This window comes from Haplochromis burtoni, unplaced genomic scaffold, assembly GCF_018398535.1.
Source record: "Haplochromis burtoni strain Fernald_Lab_line unplaced genomic scaffold, NCSU_Asbu1 Contig_342, whole genome shotgun sequence".
Taxonomy (NCBI): domain Eukaryota; kingdom Metazoa; phylum Chordata; class Actinopteri; order Cichliformes; family Cichlidae; genus Haplochromis; species Haplochromis burtoni.
This window is the reverse complement of record NW_024582703.1, coordinates 204,493-226,156: the sequence shown is the minus strand read 5'-3', so window position 1 is coordinate 226,156 and position 21,664 is coordinate 204,493. Positions and strand designations below refer to the sequence as shown.

The 21,664-nt window shown below is 40.5% G+C and overlaps 1 protein-coding gene across 2 annotated transcripts; it reads left to right on the top strand.

Annotated features, from left to right (window-relative positions):
- The first annotated feature begins 1,478 nt into the window (after window positions 1-1,478).
- Window positions 1,479-21,543, top strand: stk38a (serine/threonine kinase 38a). 2 transcript variants are annotated; one of them, XM_005942715.3, is made up of 14 exons: window positions 1,479-1,596; window positions 8,830-8,967; window positions 9,415-9,466; window positions 10,380-10,502; window positions 11,811-11,894; window positions 11,972-12,095; window positions 12,427-12,581; window positions 12,805-12,907; window positions 14,999-15,060; window positions 15,836-15,953; window positions 16,047-16,170; window positions 16,342-16,437; window positions 18,821-18,915; window positions 19,004-21,543. In XM_005942715.3, the coding sequence occupies exons 2-14, from the start codon at window positions 8,837-8,839 to the stop codon at window positions 19,138-19,140; spliced, it is 1,404 nt and encodes a 467-aa protein (XP_005942777.1). In that variant the 5' UTR covers window positions 1,479-1,596; window positions 8,830-8,836; the 3' UTR covers window positions 19,141-21,543. The 2 variants fall into 2 exon arrangements, with proteins under 2 accessions (XP_005942777.1, XP_014195708.1); XM_014340222.2 differs by having other exon boundaries at window positions 12,805-12,916.
- Window positions 21,544-21,664: the final 121 nt, after the last annotated feature.

The following is a 21,664-nucleotide window of genomic DNA, read 5'->3' as shown; positions in this document are numbered from 1 at the left end:
TCTGGTGCAAATTACTGACCTCTGTCATCATTTTAAGTGGGGGAACTTGCACAATCGGTGGCTGACTAAATACTTTTTTGCCCCACTGTATAGAGTTACTGGATCAAGACTAGCAACCTTTAAATAGAGAACATAAGACGTTCCTTACCTGGATGATTGAGCATCAAGATTTTAAAATGGAGAGTAGTTCAGTTTAATATTGACGTGTTTCATTTTTATTCTCAATCTTGCAAAAAAGATGTAGGGAACCTCTTTCCTTTAAAATGATATCAATGACACATCAGTTAGAAATACAAAAAATACAGCCATGGAATTTGGAATCTGTCCACAGTTGTTTTTTCTTGGCTTTAACAATAGCTATATAGTACTGTAAATTCATTCCTTTCACTGCTTGTATGTAAAATATTTCATAATATTTAGCACTGCTTCAAATTCATGGGGGCATTAGGTGGTGTTCATTTTTAAACTTATTGACATCTCTATCTGAAAAACATACATAAATAATTTAATAATTTTTTTATGGTCAAACTTTAAACAACACCCCAATTTTTCCAGTTTTTCTTTTATTGAAAATTATGAAGTTTGATGTCTCATTGCACTCTGAAATGAAAGGATAGTACAAATAAAGAATTGGAGTTGTCCTGTGAGCCGCCTATCACTCAAACTATTAACTCTCAGAAACTTACAATACAATGTATCAGACTGTTGTTGACGGTAATGGCTTTTAGTTCCAATTAAATGCAAAAATGAAAACATTTCCCATTTGGAGGCAGCACCTTAAGCTCTGATTTAATGAAGAAATGATTATTGAAAGACTTATCAATTATTAGCAATTCATGCGTAGATAGTGTAACAAGAGGTCTACCCTACATACATGTGCTGTGAGTGATACTAAACCTAAAAATAACTCTTGGTTGATTTCTAATAAAAAAAACTTTGCAGCCGAACTTTTTCATGGTTAATTATACAGTTAACTATGAATCTTTAATTATCCATTTACACTTGTGTGAAACTTTTCCCAGCATTACCAGCAACACATTATCCTGAAATTGGACTTTGAGGATCCAAAAGAGGCCACAGGGAGTCTTTAAATACTGGACAGAGCAAAAATAAATATTATTGCGAAACTTGAGGCCACTCATTTCTCTTTATGCAGAGAATAGCCTATTATTTTATAGCTGTAACTTTATTGTTTGCTGAGTTTAAAGCTTTCTTGATTTCCTTTAAATGTGTATTATTATTTTTATATTCCTTTAAAATTGTTATTTTCTATAAAGAGCTTTGTTACTGCTGTCAAATAATGTTGCTAGCTTACAGTACAGTGCATACTTGGCAGTAGTAGTTAGCAGTAATGCCGTTGAGCTGTTTCTCGGTCGTCTTATGAGAATCAAATTATTAACATGTCGCCACGTGTTTGAGTGAACGCTCAAAGTGTCATGTATGTGACGAGCAGTGGAGAAGTCCACTCTTTCTTGTGCTGGCTTACGGAGGAGGGCATGATGCGCCGCTAGGTGTCCGCTGAGTTCAAACTGCTGGTGACGCAACGCTCATCGCAAAGCAGAGCAAGAGGCGACAGCTACCGCACCTTCGACCAAGGTAAGCGAACAAAGAGTAACTCTAAAAACGTGGAATTAAACGACGACAAGTTGCTGTAGTAGCTGCTTTCTTTTTTTCGCTGCCTTGTGAAACAAGTAACGAATATGTTTTTTTGTTCCTTATTGTACTTGTGACAAACGACTGGGGCGCTTTGAGCAGATAAGTAGCTAACGTTAACTAGCTAACTTTCACTTAGCTGTTTGGTTTGGAGAACTTCAAGTCAAGTTGTAAAGCAGTGGATACGAAGGCCGGTGTTTTCTGGTCAAGGCTTTAAAAAAATAAAGACGCATACATTCAAAGCTGAGGCGAAACATTTCCTCGAAAAAGGGCCGTTTTATTTTGAAGGAAGTATTGGGTATCGCTTATGTTTTCCCTCGCTGGCTTTACGCTGGCAGGAACTTTAATAGCAAACTAGCTAGCTAACTAATGATAGCAAGTTAGTGTAGTAGAGTGAGATTAATGAAACTTTGTAAATTTAAAGTTCTAAACTTCAAGAGAATGAGGAAGGGTCGTGAGTGTTGGCTTAAGTCATTCTCTATCCGTAATACTTTACTCTTTCGGCACTGCGTGCATCCGGAACTACGTGTTGTTGGCTCCTGTCGGGTTTAAATGCTATTTCTTGACCGTCGCGTTTTATTTATTTCCTCTTTTAATGTACTTGTTTATCTGAGATCATAAAACTTTGAGCAGATGCAACTTGCGGAAAAAGGCAGACGGTGTGGACTTCAGTGAAACGTCATAAACGTCTGACAAAACATGACATAGCCCCCCCCCCCATGTTTTTCTCTAATTGTGTTACGTGTTGCATATTTCATAGAATTTGTTTACTACACATAAAAATAATTTACTCTCCCACGCACCAAATGTAACTAAAGTTACTAATGTTAGCTGTACAGGCTGCAGGGGATCATGACATTGTCAGACTACCATTATAAACTTGGTGAGATAATACTTGTGGTTCTTGGGGATTAGTGGTGGTTTGGAGGTTGGAGATGTGCTGATTTCCCACAGTGGAAGCCTGTGTGCTTTCCTAACAAATTGTTAAACAGTCCAATGTATAAGTTCCTTCTTTATACATATTTGAATCCTTTGTCACAAACTATGTAACAATATAGTGTACAATTCATCAAGTAATTCAATTGTAAAAGGTTTTGCTTCAATGATGTGCCACATGAGTGCTTCACCCACATGTGCGACTAAAAACTGACCTGCAACAGTATTTAGGGGCAGCGTGTGAATAAAAAGTATAACAACATTATGCCCACACAGCCCCCAGTTATAAACAAAAACACTGATAACATAGCAGCTGAAGTGAATATGATGTTGTCACATGGAGCGTGCACACCACTAAGAGCAAAGAGGCTGAGCTGTTACTGAGACGCTGAGTGAGAAACATGTTTCCAGCCTCCAAAACAGCAGCACTGGTCCTGTAATCATCAGGGATGGGGAAGAAGTGAGCAGTTTCTACTCCATTATAGATATCACTTATCAATTCTCATTGGCTCCACTTTGAGTCACCACCATCTCTAAGCAGCATATCAAAGTCATCATATTCATGCAAATGAATTACACGTTTGTGCATGTTGGAGGTGTTGCCACTCTTTGTTGTGGTCAGTGTTCCTGTCATTACTCAAATAAGTAATTAATACACATATTACACAGAACACTTTCCTTGAAGGTAATGCAGTAGGTTACTTGATTACACCTAGGATTTGTTACGTTACTTTCATGTTGAATGATCTGAAATACTTGTCTCATAATGACCAATTAACAATATAGACCTGAGGCTACAGCCAACACAAATCCCTGCCCTAATGAGGACACACCTGAGCTTTCTCAGAGCATTTAGGTATGAAAACAGAGCTGATGACACAAATCAAATATAAGACACTTTAAAGTGATCACCACAGAGATTCTACTGTAGGAACATGAACAGGTAGAACGGAAGCTGCAGCCTGGCTGTTCATCAGTTTGTTACCTGTTGATGTTCAGCTGTGGCTCACTTTATCACGGTGCTGGTCTGGGGTCAGCATTTACTCAGCTTTAACATCATATCGCATTTGCGATAATATCGCGACATGATCAAGTGCAATTTTCTAACCGCAAAGGCTGCGATTATACTCTGGACATGTCCAAATTCATGGGCTGCATCCTCCTGAGGCCGCATTTGTAGACCGATTACGTCACAGCGACGCGCCGAAGGCTGTCCAAATTACTACCATATCCCAGAATTCATAGCGCGGCCCAGCCAAACTCCAGTTTCCAGCAATGGCGGCCGCTACTAAGTTTTAAAATTACTCATACTAATCTTTCTGGGTCACAAAATAAACTTTTAACATATTTTCAGGCGAGAAAGTAGTTGTGTAAACATCAAATATCTGCTCGGTTTATCAAGATATCCCATATTTGCAAAAGTGCTTCGACGTTTTCAGAGGCGTCTGCTACCCACCAGCTCGACAGCTAGCCGGGAGCTCGAGGGTTACTGATGCGGCCGAGAACGGCACAACTCCCGGCACATCATTTTCAGATCACCGCGGAGTTTCGCTGCTCGGGTTAAACGTAATATATAAGTCACTTAGACAACCTAAAAATGTTATTGTTGGGCTTTTTTCAGTGTTTTGTTTGTTCGTGAGTAAATCGGTTTGGCTGAGATTAAAGTTATTAGATTAGATAAAATAAAACTTTATTAATCCCCCGGGTGGGTTCCTCCTTGGTTTTCACACAGCTGACTAAACGTCAAACAGAAAACGTATTAAACAGAAGTATGAGACAGTCGAGAATTTACACCAGTGTCTGGTTATATTTTAGAAGCAGACGGCCGAGTTTATTAAACTCCACCGAGACAGCGGTGACGCTAATCAGAACTAGCCTTCTGATTAGCTAATCAGAAGGCTAGTTAGTTAAGGCTAGTGTGGTAAAGCCACTGATTTTTTTTATGTATATTTCTGCAATCTGCACATTGTACTGACTTTCATTTTAATGTTTACACCAGGGTTCCTTGTCAGCACTTTATGCTCAGATGTTTGTAAGCTAAAAATAAACTATTGTGTATGTTCAAATATACTGTTGTGATTGAAGAAGTTAAATAAAAATGTCAGTCATCAATTCATGCATCACCTCATGTCATCATAACAGAGGTCTGTCTTCCAGGAAAGAACAGTTTAAAATTAATGTAATATAGTATTGGCCATACTATATGATGTATTGCTTGTCTTTGTTTAATAATACAGAAGACAAAGACCTTAAAAAATAATCGCATATCGCATCGCAATCGCAATATTGGGGCAAAAAATCGCAATTAGATTATTTTCCATAATCGTTCAGCCCTAGCATTTACTCAGCTTTAACATCACTGTGAGCTCTCGGCTTAGCGTTAGCATGCTTGCTGTGCAGGTGCTTTCAAAGAGCCAAAGTTGTGTTAACAGTGTGAGGCATTTGTATCTGTCCTCCACTTTACCATTGCACTCTCATCCTTTTGTGCAATAAAGCTAATGTCCATATCCAAACTGAAATCAGCTGATCGTAGTGAGAGTGCAAGAATCAACAGGCAGGCAGACTAACGATTCGATATATTATTGTGTCATGAATGTTAGCCAGATGACACATTGTTGTTGAGAAACACCATGAATCTTTAAATGTAGGCGTAATCTTTTTGTTAACAATATTAGAATTAGATTGCGGATACAAATTGGCTTTGTCCAAAAGGTGGATGAGCTCTCCCTTAGATAAAGAGTTCAGTCATTTGGGAGGGATTCAGAGTAGACCCACTACTCCTCCACATTGAAAGGACACGGCTAAAGCTGTCTCCTCCTCGGTAAAGTGTTTAGACCAAGCATGTCTTACTTGGAGGAGGCCGCAGCGTAGACCTGGGACACACTGGGAAGCTTATATCGATTGGCTGGCCTGGGAACTCTTCAAGGTTTCTCCGGATAAGTTGGAGGAGGTGGCAGAGGGAGATTTGGGCTTCCCTGCTGCCCTGCAACCTGACATCAGATAAGCGGATGATTTATTATTTTGTTATTTTAGATTTAAACTTTTAATTCAGTGGCTGTCATGAACATTCAAACAGTGTGCACAGCATTAAGCACCACACTACACAGTTCATTCATTTTTTGGATGTCATATTTTAGTAATGCGTGAACGCGTTCTGTGTTTTCATGTCATGTTAAACGTCGATTTGTTTTCATCATTTTTCTTCTGCGTTGTCGGTCTGCAGTAAGTGTGCAGTGTTGGTAAGGCGTGATGTGAGGTGCTGTGCATTTAAGCAGCATGATTCATTATTGAAGAATGTGATTCATGGTGTCAGGTGCCTTTGTTAGTTTGACACTTTCCATTACCTGCGTATCAAATTCAACCTAATACCTGCGTGTTTCTTGGTTTTTAGACTAGTCAGTTAGTCAAAATCTTTTTTCCTCGTGTAGTAGACTAAGAGATCTGAGGAAACGTTGAACATCCCTAATTAATAAATTAATAAATAAATAAGCAGTATATGCAATAATTTAATATCTTTAGAGTCTTCTTCCTTGCAGAAGAGCAAAGTGTGAACTAGAGTCAGGTTCCTTGTCCGTGTGCACAAACTTGGCTAAATAACGACAATCCTGATTCTAATAATATGTGCAGAAAGAAACAATAAAAAGGCGATAGTCTAAGGAAATACTGGAGGCAAGCTGATTGTGCTCGCAAACCCAACAAATAAATTATGTGACATTTGTTTACTGAGGAAAGTTGTGACAGTGGCGAGATTTGTGACATTTAATGTGTTTGGAGTGTGCAGTCTAGTTGTTTCTTTTGTTTCCCAAAAACTCACAAGGCATTGTCAGCATTTTAATGCATTTTAATATAAATAGTTGTATATAACTGCTGCATGACATTTGAATATGACAGTTTTATATTTGGATTTCAGGTCATAACAGTGATTCATGAAACATGTTTGCTGCATTTTTTTTTTAGGTCCAGTGTGTCACAAACTGACCTATGAATCATTCAATCATAAACAAAAGGGATGAACCAGTGTTTCATCTACACATACCAAACAACTTGAATGCAATTTTAAATTGTATGGCTCTTTTTTTTTTTTTCTTTTCACTAGCAGCCTATGTCACAAATGTATGATTTATTTTCTTCTTTAGCTGTACGTCAGCCATAACAGTTTGGCAGGAATGAAATAGTATTTTTGATTGACTTTTGATTCTCAAAAACTCACAATCTCAGCGAGGTTTGCAGATTTTCCTTAAAAATATGAGGAAACTTGATAAGACACACAAAAAAACCCCAGTATGACAAAACTGTCTACAGATGAACATTATCTAAAAGACCTACCAAAGCCCTAACATAGCACCTGCGAGATGCACAGGCCAATCCTCTACAGCAGAAATGGTCTGAATGAAAGAGTAGGCTGTCAAGTAGCCATTCTCAAGTAAAGGAAACATGGAGAAAAGGCTGAGCTGTGCCAAATTACACAAAAACTAGACTAAAAATCAGTGGCAACAAGTCTGATTGTACAATGAATCTAAAGAAATAGTTGTTCAGAGTGTCTACAGCGAACTGTAAACACGGTGGAGTGTCTGTCATGGTTTGAGGCTCCATTTCAGCGGTGTTCGGGATTTTGGGATTTTTTGGAATACTTTACCCAGGAGGCGACCTCCTTGACTGCCTCCTGTCTCCTTAGAGTAGTAGCTCTATTCTGAGCCACAATACGAAGTTAGTCATTAGACTTTAAAAAATAATATAAAATAGTGTGCAAATACTTTGCAAATACAGTGCAAATGTTTGCAATATAAGAAATAAATGAAAAATGTAAACATCTATGTTTAGTGAACTTTGCAGTGTTGCTCTGTGGTCCAGCTACACTGCAGCAAAGTTTACACACTGTGTCTACTTGATCCACGTCTAACTCCGCGAACCCATAATGTTTCCACACCACTGAAGTTTTTTTATTTTATTTTATTTTATTTTTTTTATACCTCTCTTTTCAACCAACAGCAGTCGCTCTCCTCTCCAAATAACTTCTGCTTAGCTTTCGGGTCCTCTTAATTGTTGTGACGCGTGTTCGAAATGCAGAGAGGTGCGCTTGATTTGCCCAAGCAGCGCGAGAGTAAAGCACGAGGGAGGTGCTAATAATCGGCGCAGTCATTTTTAATGATCGTTGAAAGCCCAGATCGTAATCGTGATTAAAATTCGATTAATTGAGCAGCCCTACTAGTCGACTATCAAAATAATCGTTTGTGGCAGCCCTAAAAATACGTATTTGACTTTTTTATTTGGCACACTGCAGTTTAATGTAGCAAAGCACCTCTTTTTTTTAACTTAAGTGGATATTATACATGGTTATGCTCAGGATATCTCAGCCCATTTCTACTGGAAATGCATTTTGGTTAAACTTGGAATTTGCGTTTGCACTGTTAAATGTTTATATAGCTTTAATGCACATTATAAAAAAAAAAAAAAAAAAAAAAACCCAAAAACCCAGCTGCTTGTTTAAGTAAAATAAATGGATGGGCTTTTTTTTTTTTTTTTTTTTTTGCGTTAGTAAAGTTGTGGAGTTTGTATTTTGTCTCGCAGAAATTATATCGTTATCGCAAATTTTCAAATATATATCATGATATATATTTTTGGCCATATCGCCCTGCCCTACCGTCCACGATCATCTAGTCCACTAGTTGCGCAGACATAATCCAAAGAAAGCTTTTGGAATATTTTTCAGGAAGCCTGATAAACCTGAAGATGACTGAGAGAAATAGTTGGAAGCTTGCTTAAGAGAGTTCAGGCTGTTTTCAAAGGTAATCTAGATACCTGGTTGTATCAGTATGACTGTTCAAGCTTGTTCAAATGGTCCAAACTGTTTCCTAGCAAAACATAAAGTGACATGTGGGAAAAGGCTTTTGCACAGTTGTGTTAAAGCACAATAATCAACAGTTGCTCAATTTCCTGACTTAAATGCAACTCTAACCCAGCCCTTCCACATAATATTTAAAATATCCTCCTCTGGTCTGGTGTCAGTTTTTTTTACATGTTAGATTTCCTCATTGTTTCTTCATAGCAGCATTGTCACAGGCAGCAGAGCCTGCTACTTTCCTTCCTCTTTCTGTGGACCAACGGTCTTCTTATTTCATAGTTTAGTATTTTTAGATGTGGGAAATCTGAGATTACCATAACACGAAACATGTTTTAATAGAGCAGATGTCTTCTCTGCATCCTTCAATGCACAACTCTTTGCTCTTTTTATTGTCTCAGGTAAAGCATGGCAATGACCAGCCAGACCTCGTACCCCTCCATGAGTAACCACACCAAAGAGAGGGTCACCATGGCCAAAGTGACCCTGGAGAACTTCTATAGTAACCTCATCGCTCAGCATGAGGAGAGAGAGATGAGGTAACGCTCACAAGCTTTAGTGCTTCTTACATGAACAAAGGCTAACGTTGCCATTTTAGCTTTAGTTATGAGCTACAAAAAAAAAAACAGTGGGCCGATTAATTTGTCCTCCAAATAAAACAACTAACCACTGAATTCACAGCACAACTGAACCTGATGGCTAATGCATGGACAACCCACTTTGTTTGTTTTGGTTCATCAGGATGTGGCTTCTGTCAGTATTACACTGAGGAGGGGTCACTTCCTGTTGTGACATTCACAGTACAGTATAGTCATAACCTCGTCCTGACTGGTTTATTGCATTTTTAGTACAGAACGTTTTTGCTATATGAAAATGATAGGGTAGTAAAAGTGCACTAAAGCTTTGTTCTGTGTTTGTCATGTGTTTAATAAAGAAACATAATAACTTATGCCTGTAACCAGTAATAAGCTGTGCTGTGGTTTCAGGCAGCAGAAGCTGGAGAAAGTTATGGATCAGGAGGGCTTGGCTGATGAAGAGGTGAGTAAGGTGTTTAGTGACCCGTGTGTTCTGGAGACTTATGTCACAGTGTGTGTAATCTCCGTGTTGGTGTAGGTCAGGTAGAGCAGGTCAGCTACTGATTGGAAGGTTGGTGGTTCGATCCCTGGCCCTACCAGGGATTGCCAAATATCCTTGGGCCATATACTAACCATCTGAGTATGAATGTTAGCTACACAGCACTAAAGTATAGAAGAAAGTGCTTGTATGAATGAGTGTTATTGGCATGAGGCATGTTGTATAGAGCGCTTTGAGTACTCCGGGAGAGTAGACAAACACTATATAAGAATCAGTGCACTCAAATGTTATACTCAAAGAGTGTAACAGGAACAACCAATCAGCTGTTGTATCTCCAGCTGTCTGTGTCTGCTCCAGAGTATAATAAAGTCTCACAGTGGACATGAAACGCTTCATGTACAAAGGCTAATTTACAGCCCTGCTCTCAAACGGCCTCTGTAGCTGCATTTAAAAAAGAAATCAGAACTTAAAGTTTTAAAAATGAGTCTGGTTGCTTTTGGTCAGTAGACTTCCATTTGTTTATGTTAACTAACTGGTAACAGAACCAATAACACAGGGGGATTTCAACTATAAACCAGTCTAAGGGATCACCTTTGTGCTACCTCGGGCTGCAACAATGAGCTTTATGTTTAAAAATCATGGCTATACCGTCCACTTTCACTGGCAGTCCCTTAAACAGTAAACAGTTCTTCATTCTTTTAGCTAGAAGCACTGAAAATCCAGCAGACAGTAATCTAAGCTGGGCTGTTGGAAGTCATTTTTCTTTCTTACATCTTAATTTGCTTAACAGTAAATTTTAATTATTGCTTTAAAATAAGACACCTCGGAAGTGTGAATTAAACAGTATAGTGTATTTAAAGTGCTGTGTCCTCTGCAGAAACGTATCCGGCGCTCTGAGCATGCAAGGAAGGAGACCGAATTTCTGCGTTTGAAACGTACTCGACTGGGTCTGGAGGACTTTGAATCCCTGAAGGTGATTGGCCGAGGAGCTTTCGGAGAGGTAAAAGCATTTGATGCTGTTGTTTTGAAACATGGAAAAAACGGAAACAATTCTAACTCTGCTCATCACTGTGTAGAAATGCACCAATTACAATTTTGACGTACACGTTGAAGTTTGCTAATGCAATAACTCTAAAATGAGGTGACGAAGTTTCAAATTGATAGTGTAGGTGTATCTGCTGAAAATTTCAGATGAGTTTAAATGTCGGTGACCTAAACCTCAGGGTGAAGGTTAGACGTCAAGTCTTGTAAAAATCTTGTGAATGCAATAGCTAGGCAAAAAGCCCACATGGGATTTTGAAACTGATACTGTAGCTGGTCTATGCTAGGAGACTGAGGGGAGCTCATTCTGATTTAAACTGTTGCTTTAAAGGTTCAGTGAACATAGAACTTTACTCCAACGGAACATGAGATAAGAAATACTTTATTTTTGTCCACATTTGAGATATTTTTTGTTACAGCATTTAAAAAAACAAATGTAACAAGTAACCACGTCTTGACTGTTACATGTTGCTGATTCCTCATGTTACTAGCTCCAGTGCTGGTCCCTCAGCATATCACTGCAGAGTGTAGTGCACTGGCTTCACCTGGTTGATTAGAAAAAAAATTCCATCATTTAAAGAATCTCTGCTTCATTAGTAGATCTGTCCTCTATGGAAGCCCATTTCCGCCACTAAAAAAAAAGTATCCATAACTCGAAATTTCAAATTATTTTCTCGAAATTTTGACTTATTAACTCGAAATTTTCAGAAAAGTAACTCAAAATTTCGAGTTAGCTCTGCCAATCAGTAATCTACGTTAATGATGTCATTTCCTTGTTACCCGGAAGTTAAAGCCCTCAAGTACTGCTACAGCTAAGCTACCAGTATTACAGCCAGTCATGAATGCACATGAATGAATTGCTGAGTATTTTCAGCCAGGCTTCACAAATGATGAAATCCTTGTGTTATTAGCTGAATCGCATGGCGTTAAAATCAGCAAACGTACTCTCGAAAACTCTGTTGCGGTCCGGTTTTGAGTGCGCATTACTCTGCGCCATATGCTTCTGGGTAACAAGAAAATGACTTCGTTCACGCAGATTGGCAGAGCTAACTCGAAATTTCGAGTTAATAAGTGAAATTTTTGAGAAAATAACTCAAAATTTGGAGTTAAGGATACATTTTTTAGTGGCAAAAACGGGTTTCCATAGTCCTCTCCATCCATCCTGCAGTCAATCAGTGAAAGAAGAAGAGAGGCTAACTTCTGGGCAGGAGAAGCTCCCACACCCATCATCAGCTTTCTGATGAGCACTCTTGATTTCTACTTGCAGGTACGCTTGGTGCAGAAGAAAGACACTGGTCATGTTTATGCTATGAAGATCCTCCGCAAAGCTGATATGCTTGAGAAAGAACAGGTGAGCTACAGAATACACACCCTGGAGTGCTGCCCTTTGACATCTGTGTGTAACCCCTTCTTCCTGTCCATGTACAGGTTGGTCACATCCGTGCTGAACGAGACATTCTGGTCGAGGCCGACAGTCTGTGGGTGGTCAAAATGTTCTACAGTTTCCAGGATAAGCTGAACCTTTACCTCATCATGGAGTTTCTACCTGGAGGTACGAACGGGGCGCTGCTCAGCATGAAAAACTGCTGTGACACAAGAATGCTGTTTTCATCTTTAATAGTACTGTAGCTGCACCCCTCTATAAGTCTGGCAGTCAGTTATGATTTCATCACTCACAGTCAAAAACAGTTTAGGGGAAAAAACCAGTCATCCTGTTGCTTCACATTAACAACACTCTCATGTCTCTGTTTTGTTTTTGTTTTTGTTTTTTCGATGCATTGCACAGACGTTGATGCTAATTAGTAAAATAAACCCGCTTAAATGTGCTGGAAACCGTATTCATCCGTCCTGTAGAATGACTGTTCTCTGCTGCTGTGGTGCAGGCGACATGATGACCCTGCTGATGAAGAAGGACACTCTGTCAGAAGAGGCTACGCAGTTCTACATAGCAGAGACGGTGCTGGCCATTGACTCCATCCACCAGTTGGGCTTCATCCACAGAGACATCAAACCAGACAACCTGCTGCTGGACTCCAGGGTGCGTCCGAGCTCTCGTTTTTACTACACTCACGTTTTCTGTGGAAACACCATTTTTTTAAATGATTGGAACATGTGACCATAGCTAGACTGAGTTTCTGTTTGGTCTGTTTATCTATGAGGAAGTTTGACTTTTGGTCACAGTGGGGCACACGTCTGGTTTTGTGACCCTGGTATGACGTCATACTTTGCTGCTATGTGTAATGTTGTGCTCTTGGTTTCAGGGTCACGTGAAGCTGTCTGACTTTGGGCTGTGCACAGGCTTAAAGAGGGCTCATCGGACTGAGTTCTACAAGAACCTGAACCACAGCCTGCCCAATGACCTCAGTAAGCAAAGTCAGCAAAGTTCATTTAATTCAAATATGGCTTGCATGCAGCACCCGTCACTTGCTTGCATTTAACTTGTTTCCTTAAAAACAGTGCTCACAGCTCAGAAGTTTGACCACGGTCAGTGTGAGCAGACTTCCTCCTCTGCTCAGTTTTCCATAAATCAGATGACAGGAAATGTGCAGGATTGCTAGGAATACTGCTATAAGTTGGATGTTTCTACACAGTGTCTGAGTGTTTGCAGTCACATTTGACATGGTGACTATAATATCTGGGCCTACAGTACTGTACAAAAGACTTTTATTAAAATGTGCACACAACAGAATTTGTACAGTTCTAGTAAGGATGAAAGTCAGGCTGCAGCGATTGATTATTTTAGTAATTGAGTAATCTATCGATTATTCCATCGATGAATCGTATAAGAAATAGCTTTGCAATAATAAATATTTAATATACAAAGAGAATAAACACGGGTCTTTTAAAATGAACTGCTCAGTGGTTTCCATTTTAGAAACTGTAGCATTAACTCAACCCTTAGGCTGTTTTTATATAAAATATTACATTAAAATTTTAAAAGAAAACACTTCCTTAAGTGCCAAAATCTATAAATGCTCTAAAGTTCTCTCTGACAGTGTTTTATATCGTGGATGAGGTATCTGGTGTGCACATGTTCAGTGTTTGTGTGTGGGTTTGTGTGCAGCCAGTGACTGTAAGCCTTACACAGAGCGTGTGCTGGCTGCAGTGAAGGAAGGCCAGTTTGCTGTGCTGCTGAAACAGATGTTATGATGCAGGTGTTCATTCATTCTGATAACAACCTAAAATTGCTTGGCTCAGTGTCTTAGTTTTACTGGCTTGTGAAAAGGTGTTTATTTATTTTTAAATATTAATGTTTAATTCATTTCAATTAACACTTTTAATCTGAAAAGTGTTACAAAGGCTTAATATGGTCCAGTACACCCAATGCCCCCCTTTAGACTCCCCCCGTTTGCTGCAGGCATCAAATAGGACAGCTGCTGTACAAACAGGCTAAGTTAGCAGTTCATCTGCAGGTTTAAATGCAATCTCTGGAGGCTTACTGCAGATTTCTGTGTGAAACAAACAGCAGCTGCTGAGTTTGCTTTTCTTCATGTTGGAGTTTGTTGATCAGCTGCTTTGATGAAGGACACTTACTTTTTCAAAGTAAAGGTTTTAATGGTGATCGCAGGAGCAGCGCTGCTGTTTTGGACGACAGAAACACTTTCTTTCACTCACTGTCTGTAAGGACTCCACCTCTTTGTGTTTGTGTGTGTGTGATCAAACTATGACAGCATCATATTCATCAGTGTTTTTGTTTAAAACTAGCGGCTGTGTGGGCTCGTTATACGTTTTATTCACGCGCTGCTTCTAAATACGTTTCTATTGCAAGTTTGTTTTTAGCTCCAAATGTGTTGAATTATTCCAAATACTTGATGAATCGCTGCAGCCTTACTTGAAAGTCGGACACTTTTATTCCTCAGCACAGGTGCGCGCGCTCTCTCGCTCTTTAATTATTTCTGTAAGGAGTCTTCAGGAGTACTTCTCCTGAAGACTCTAAAGCTCTTATTTGGATGATGGCTGCCCATTTGTATCATCCTTTCAGCGTGATCCCACTCTGCCTCCATAATGCTGGGATCTGGGCAGGCCAGTCTGAGTGTATTCCATTGTGTGTTTGTCTATCCAAGAATGGTTTCACTGCTTTGGCAGTGTGGGTGAAATCATTGTCATGCTGGACAAATTAAGCCACTGGCAATCAGATACTTTCCAGATGGTGTACCAGATGGTACATTTCTGTGTATTGAAGCATTGGCTGAAGTGCAGCCTCAAAACATGAGCTGTTGTGACTGGTTTCAGTCTGGTTCTTGTATAGTTTGGCACACCTCAGCCTTTTCACAGTTGTGTTCACACAGTGATCATAGACATCATGCTGAAACAGCAGGCCTGACCGTGAGGAAGACTTGCACTCACCTTCAGTGGCACAAATGTTATGTATTCAATGACTGATGAGAGCCTCGCTGTTTGTATGCACAGTGATGGAGTCGTAGCTTTTAATATGGAGTTGTCTTGCCTACACAGCATCCCAGAACATGAACTCTAAGAGGAAAGCAGAGACCTGGAAGAGGAACAGGAGGCAGCTGGTAGGTTTGAACACACATGTGATTAGAAAGTGTAGAAAATGTCTGCTATTTGGTATTGTGCTCGATTGGATTTGGTAACACCACAAAAACAATGTTAATGGAAATATTTTTGTCATTGGGATAGTTGTTAGAAATCGTACATGGCGCCACAGTCAGGGGCTCACGATAAACCCCAGAGCCAAATGTTACTAGTTGTGAATAAAAAGAGAAACCCACGGGAGTATTTGATTGTACAATTTGAAATGTAAAAAATAAATGCTCAGTGCGTGGAGCGGGCGACCACATGCCATAAGGCTGAGAGCGGACGGCTGTGTTTGAGTCCGCCCCGCATGTCTTCCCCTCACTCCTCTGCCCCCGCTGTAACGAAATGCTCATTATTTAAACTATTAATTCATTGAATCTACAGCAAAAGTGTAATAATGTGCTCTTCTTGAAACTTATGACGACAGCAGCATTTGAAGGATGAAAGCACAGTGTTACGCTTTTCATGGTCAATAAAGTCCTGCATGTTACCGACATATAAAGCTCATATTCATTTATTATAATAATGTAAATGTATGGCACAAAGGAAGCATGACATCGTGTGGCTAGAATTACAATCTCACTTCCTTTTGTTTTGATTAGATCAGCCCTGAGTTAAATCTTGATCTTACCCGGTGCAGACAAAGCAATGTCTTTGTGAAGCCTGTCTGTGGGAAGTGTAACATTTAAACAAAGGTGGTAGCTTTTCCCATCTTTTCATCCTATGTATTGACCCCCTTCCTTTATCCATCAGGCATTCTCCACAGTGGGAACACCGGACTACATTGCTCCAGAGGTCTTCATGCAAAATGGATACAACAAACTGTGTGACTGGTGGAGCCTGGGTGTGATCATGTATGAGATGCTGATAGGTAATTTTTCAGGAAATGAATCTTATTCACCTTTTGAGGTTATTATAAGATGGACTTTTATAATATCTGACTCCTGTTTTTTGGTCTGTGCAGGTTATCCTCCATTTTGCTCAGAGACGCCACAAGAGACGTACAGAAAAGTGATGAACTGGAGAGAAACACTCGTCTTTCCTCCAGAGGTGCCTATATCAGAGAAGGCCAAAGACCTCATTCTCAGGCAAGTGCACCTCTGCTTTCCTTCATCTCCCATCCTGTCATAGTAGTTCATGCTGTTGTCACTCTTGTTTTGTATGCTGACCTTGGAGGTTTCAAAAATGTCAACTTTCTAATGGCTTCTAACACCTGAGGTGTTTGTATTGCATTGTACTAACTGATCGTGAGTTTACAGGTTCTGCTGTGAGGAGGAGCACAGGATTGGGGCTTCAGGCGTGGAGGAGATCAAGTCCAATCCTTTCTTTGAGGGCGTAGACTACGACCATATCAGGTGGGCATACTTGCCACGCACGTTAAAGATGGTTGTGCTGACATGTTGAATTCTCAAATGTCTTCATTTTAAATTGTAATAATCAACTTAACATAAACAGAAGAACCCAGAATCTCTGAGAGTTGTGAATGTGCCTACAGGTCAACAGGAAGGCATTTAAAAACTAGTTTCATTAGATGATCTTTGTCTGGCTGGAGTCCTGTGCACCCTCAGATGTCCTTGAGGATAAAGACCTGGTCCACTGTTTTGTGACCAGGACAAAAAAACCCACATTATTTATCCCGTATCTAAGGTTTGACTAACAGGCAAACCTTGGCGTACACCTTCCCTGACAGGCAGGCGCTCGAGTCCCCTTTCTTAAACATAGCAACCACTACCCCAGTCTGTCAGTCCGGAGGCACCTCCCCAGATCTCCATGTGACATTTCAGAGGCATGTCAGCCAAGGATTAGGGTCACCCTCCCCTCATACTGAGACGCTGTTTCCTCTATAGAAAGCGTGTCAGTGGGATTACAGACATACTTTCGGCCTCTGCAAGACGTTCCCAGTGATCCCTCACTATACACTTGGGTGCACCCGGTCAGTCTCTCTCTTTACGTGAAGGTTCAGAACATACAGCCACAGATCCGATGAAAGAATTCCGAAATCAATCATCGACCTGTGCCCTAGGGTGTTGTGGTGCCATGTGCACTTATGGACAACCTTATATTTGACTGCAGATTGAAATAGAGTCAAGGCCCTCTCTACAAGTCTGGTTCCAGAGCCCAAGCCATGCGTTGAGGTTAGCGCAACTGAGCCGACATCTCTCAAACTCACACGCTAGCTCAGGCTCCTTCCACGCGGGAAGGTTGACGTTCCGCTTCCCGATAGCCAGTCTCTGTATCTAGGGATCGGACCTCGGGCCTCTGCCACCGACACACACTTCATTTGATGCCTACTGCGCCACCTGTAGGTGCTGGGCCTACAAGAGGGTAGCCCAAGCTGGGCACAGCCACCAAACGCTCTCTCTCCAGTTTCCTCCCCAGGCCTGGCTCCATAGGGCGGGGCCTAGGGCTGGGCGATATGACCCAAAATTCATATCTCGATATTTTTTCGCTGGATGGCGATATAAGATATATATCTCAATATATTTTTTTAAAGCCATAAAGTAAGAACAAAAAGAGAGTTCTTAGTCAAAGCTGTGTCCCAGATGTCACACAGGCACTTTTATTAACATAGAGCAGATGTACATAAAATTTACTCAAAAATAAATTATGAGCATTTATTAAATAATAATGCTCCATAAATAAAAGAAAACAATGTTGTTTTTGTGCATAACAAAAAGCTCACAATTGTGCAGTCAAAATGTAAACTAAAAGACGCTGAGCACAATAACAAAGACAGATTTCACAGCTGCTCTGTTCCCAACTTGTACTGCGTGACTGACAGCCTGGAGTTTGAAATCCGCTTCGCAACCACGTCTCTTAACAGGTGCCATTTATGGTCCTTATACACAGTAGGGTAATATTACGTTGAAGCACAGTACGTATCACTCCGCGAGGCTCAGCCGTAATGCTCCGACATCCATCAAGCGGTGCAGCTCCGTAGCTTACCAAAGTCGTACTAAAACATTTTTGACAGATTGCTGAGCGCCGTGTTCCACATAAAATCGGTTCGCGGCCATCAAGCACAACCAGAATTCATACATAAGGCGCGCTGTCAACTTTTGAGAAAATGAAAGGATTTTAGTCCGTGCAGCACCTCTGGGCTGCATGGCGTTAGCGTGGTTAGCTCGTTAGCGTGGTTAGCTAGCTAACACGTTGACGCCGTCCAGCCCCACGCACGGGGCGATGCGCAGTAACTCGTTAACGGAGATTTGCCGTGTCCATCTTGTCGCTTCCTGCAGGTGAAGCGATGGGGGAGGAGGGGGAGTTGTGTTCAGTGAAGGAGAGGCGAGGCCGAGTAACGTTGCGTAAAGACGAAAGTGGACGAAAGAGAGGCAAACTTGCGGCTCCACAAGTATAATTATAACGTAACATAGACTATATGATATAAACGATATTGTCACATCTTATATCTCGTATAAAAATATATCGATATTTTTTAAAAACTCGATATATCGCCCAGCTCTAGCGGGGCCCCCGTAACTCTATCCCGGACAGGGTACACTGGTCCCTTGGTCATCTTTTATCAGTAGGGGTCAGTTGAATCGCTCTTCATCGTTTGCCTTGGGAGATCCTACCAGAGGTCAGCATGGCCCTTGGGATCACTGGGACACACAAAACCCTCCAACAAAGTAATGCGGCGATTTGTGGAGAGGACCGTTAGCCATTCAGGCAATTTGCTGATTCTGTTTTCAAATGCAAACTTTGACTTTCGTTTTGTAACTTTACTGATGTTTCCAGGGAGAGGCCTGCTGCCATTCCCATAAATATCAGAAGCATTGACGACACCTCAAACTTTGACGAATTCCCTGATTCAGATATCCTCACACCTACAGGTACATACAGTGTAGCTCCAAATATTTCATGCTTTGTTGTGAAATCTCAGATTATTAAAATGCCTTACTACTTGTTGTGTTACTCCAGCCACTCAGGTGTCCAATCAGGCTGAAGCTGATCTGAAGAACAAGGACTGGGTCTTCATAAACTACACCTACAAACGCTTCGAAGGCCTGACGGCTCGAGGTGCCATCCCGTCCTACATGAAGTCGGGGAAAAGATGAACACCACCACACGGGTGCTTGTCCAACTCCTCCATGAATCCTGAAGGAGCTGTCTCGAGTCCTGAAAGAACTGTCTGTGTGGTGTCACACAGCTCTTTGCAAATAAAAAGGGGACTACTTTTCCTCTGTTGCTTTCCACAGGAATGTTTCGTTTCACTAGTAGGAACTGCTGCAATCATTCTGCAGCTGTTCGCTCTATCTAATGCTTCCGAGGGTACTTCTCTACTTCCTGCTCACAATGACACTGAACTGGGAATAATATGTCCACTTGTATTTTCCACCAGTGGCTGCAGATGGTTTTCTTCACTCCTGATAGCACCATTGATGTTCCCTGTGTGTAAAATGAGCACTATGTTGTTGGACTTACCAAGTGCTCTTGTCTTTCCAAACCAGCACATCCCCCTCCTTGAAATTATTTTTTAAACATGTCAACTTGAAGATGGCATCAAATCGTCACGTGACATGAAATAGATGCTTTTCAGGGATTCCCTTCTTATGTTTCCTTTTTCTGGGCTTGTCTAAAGTGCTGCTGGCTTCTTAAGATCAAACCAAAGACTGAACTGAATGTTTGATCTCTCCATTTTTTCACTTCCACTAACTCTGTTGTGCTTGTTTAGGTTAAAGCGTGCATATTTGAGAATTATGAATTTTATGGAACAAACACACACAGATCATGTGACATTTGACCCCATCATGTCTGCCTTCTGCACCTTAAATGATGTGGATGTCGCTGTAGTATAATCAAGCCACCAGCTCCTTATATTGCGTGCTTAAAATAATAGTTTGGGTTTGACAGGGCAGGGGAAGGAAACGCCCACTAATGGCTGTGCTCATTATTTAATGTGCAACTAATCATTTTGAATTGGTGACTTGTTTTCAGAGTTATAGAGACAAATGTTACAAATGTTCAGGAGAGCCAACCAGCAAGCATCTTTAGTTAAAGGGGAATATATTTTAATTAAAATGGATTATAAGATTAAATTGAAGAATGAATAATTGTTTGAGTGATTGACTAACAGTCTTATGATGGATGTGCGACTGACTAGTTGTTACCAGACACTAGTCGGTTAACAATTTCAGAAACTTTTGTATTATGCATAAAAGTGAGGGTTTTAAGACATGATTATTGGTCCATTAATATGTAGCTTTAAATGGTGTTAACACTTTGACCCCAGGATTGTGCTCCAGCTCTGTTACTGGTTCTTTGCCACCTCTGCGCTTATCACTGCTTTCAAAGCACTTTGGACTGGTTTGATTTTCCTTCAAACTGGTTTGCTGCAGCTTGAAATCTATTTGATGTGATAAAGAGGTGGTGAAATGGCTTGAACATGAGTTTGTCTCCACTAAAGAGCAGACGGGACCAATGGGGAGTCGGTCCATCCACATTGAGGGCTAAATGATTCTTCAGTGAACACAATATCCAGAATGCTGTCATTTAAAGTGAATGTAAATGAACTTTTTTGGAATTGTGGGAAAGTGCTTTTTGCCACAGTAGTTTCAAAATGCTGTTTGTTTGAATGAGGTGTAGACCCCCCCCTTTTTTTTTTTAACTTCAGCGAATCCAAACTCTTAGCAATGTTGTTAAATTGTATTTTGATCAGATTAATGTTGTGTTTTTAAATGATCAGATGTAATATTTCCAAGATGAAACTCTGCTCGTATAGTTGAAGCTGTATCCAAAGATATCACGGATGTTAGACTGGTTTGTGAAAACTAAATGTTTGGTTTGTTTCTCATGTTTCTGCTGGAATGGTCTTCTGCGAGTCTTAAATCAAAGATTTGACTTTTCTATGTAATATAGTATATACAGGTAGTGGGTAGATAAATCTCAGTACATTTTAGGATACAGTGCTCCTTTTATTTGAATGGCTGGGTTCCATTTTTTTAACAGTCTGTTATGATGCTCCAGCTCTGCATGCTTTAACCAAACCGTAGATGTGGTGGCTTAAAGAAACTGATGTAGAATGACTTGTTTTATTGGGGGGTGTGTGTGCGCGCGCATGGGGGTTGTTATTATTTTTTTTAAACCAGCAATGTTTGCAGATGCTGTGCTCGTCATTATGCTCTGGATGTCGTCTGAGTCGGATAAGGGCTTTGGAGAAGGTGGATGTACAATATTTATATACCACTGTTTGCTGTTGTACGTTTTCTAATATTTGACAATTAATTATTCTGCACTTACTGTATTGCTTCTGAACTCTGTAGCATTATATTTTTATTTATTTATCTACTCTTAACCAAGAAGTGAACCTCTTGGTAATTAAAAAAAGTATTTTGCAAGAGTATTATGGGCCCAGGTTTGCAGTATTAATACTGCATATTCTTCGAGAAGTCTTGCACAACTAGAATCGAAGCAAAGACCACAGACACGAAGCTCCATCATAGACTGCTCGTTTTTTTTTTCAGCCATAGAGTATGTAGAGCCCTTCACTGGTTCCGTGTCTCGTCATATTTGCAGCCTTATTCCAAAATATGAGCAGGATACGGCTCATCTGACACCTGTCACTGGATCAGCTGCTACGTT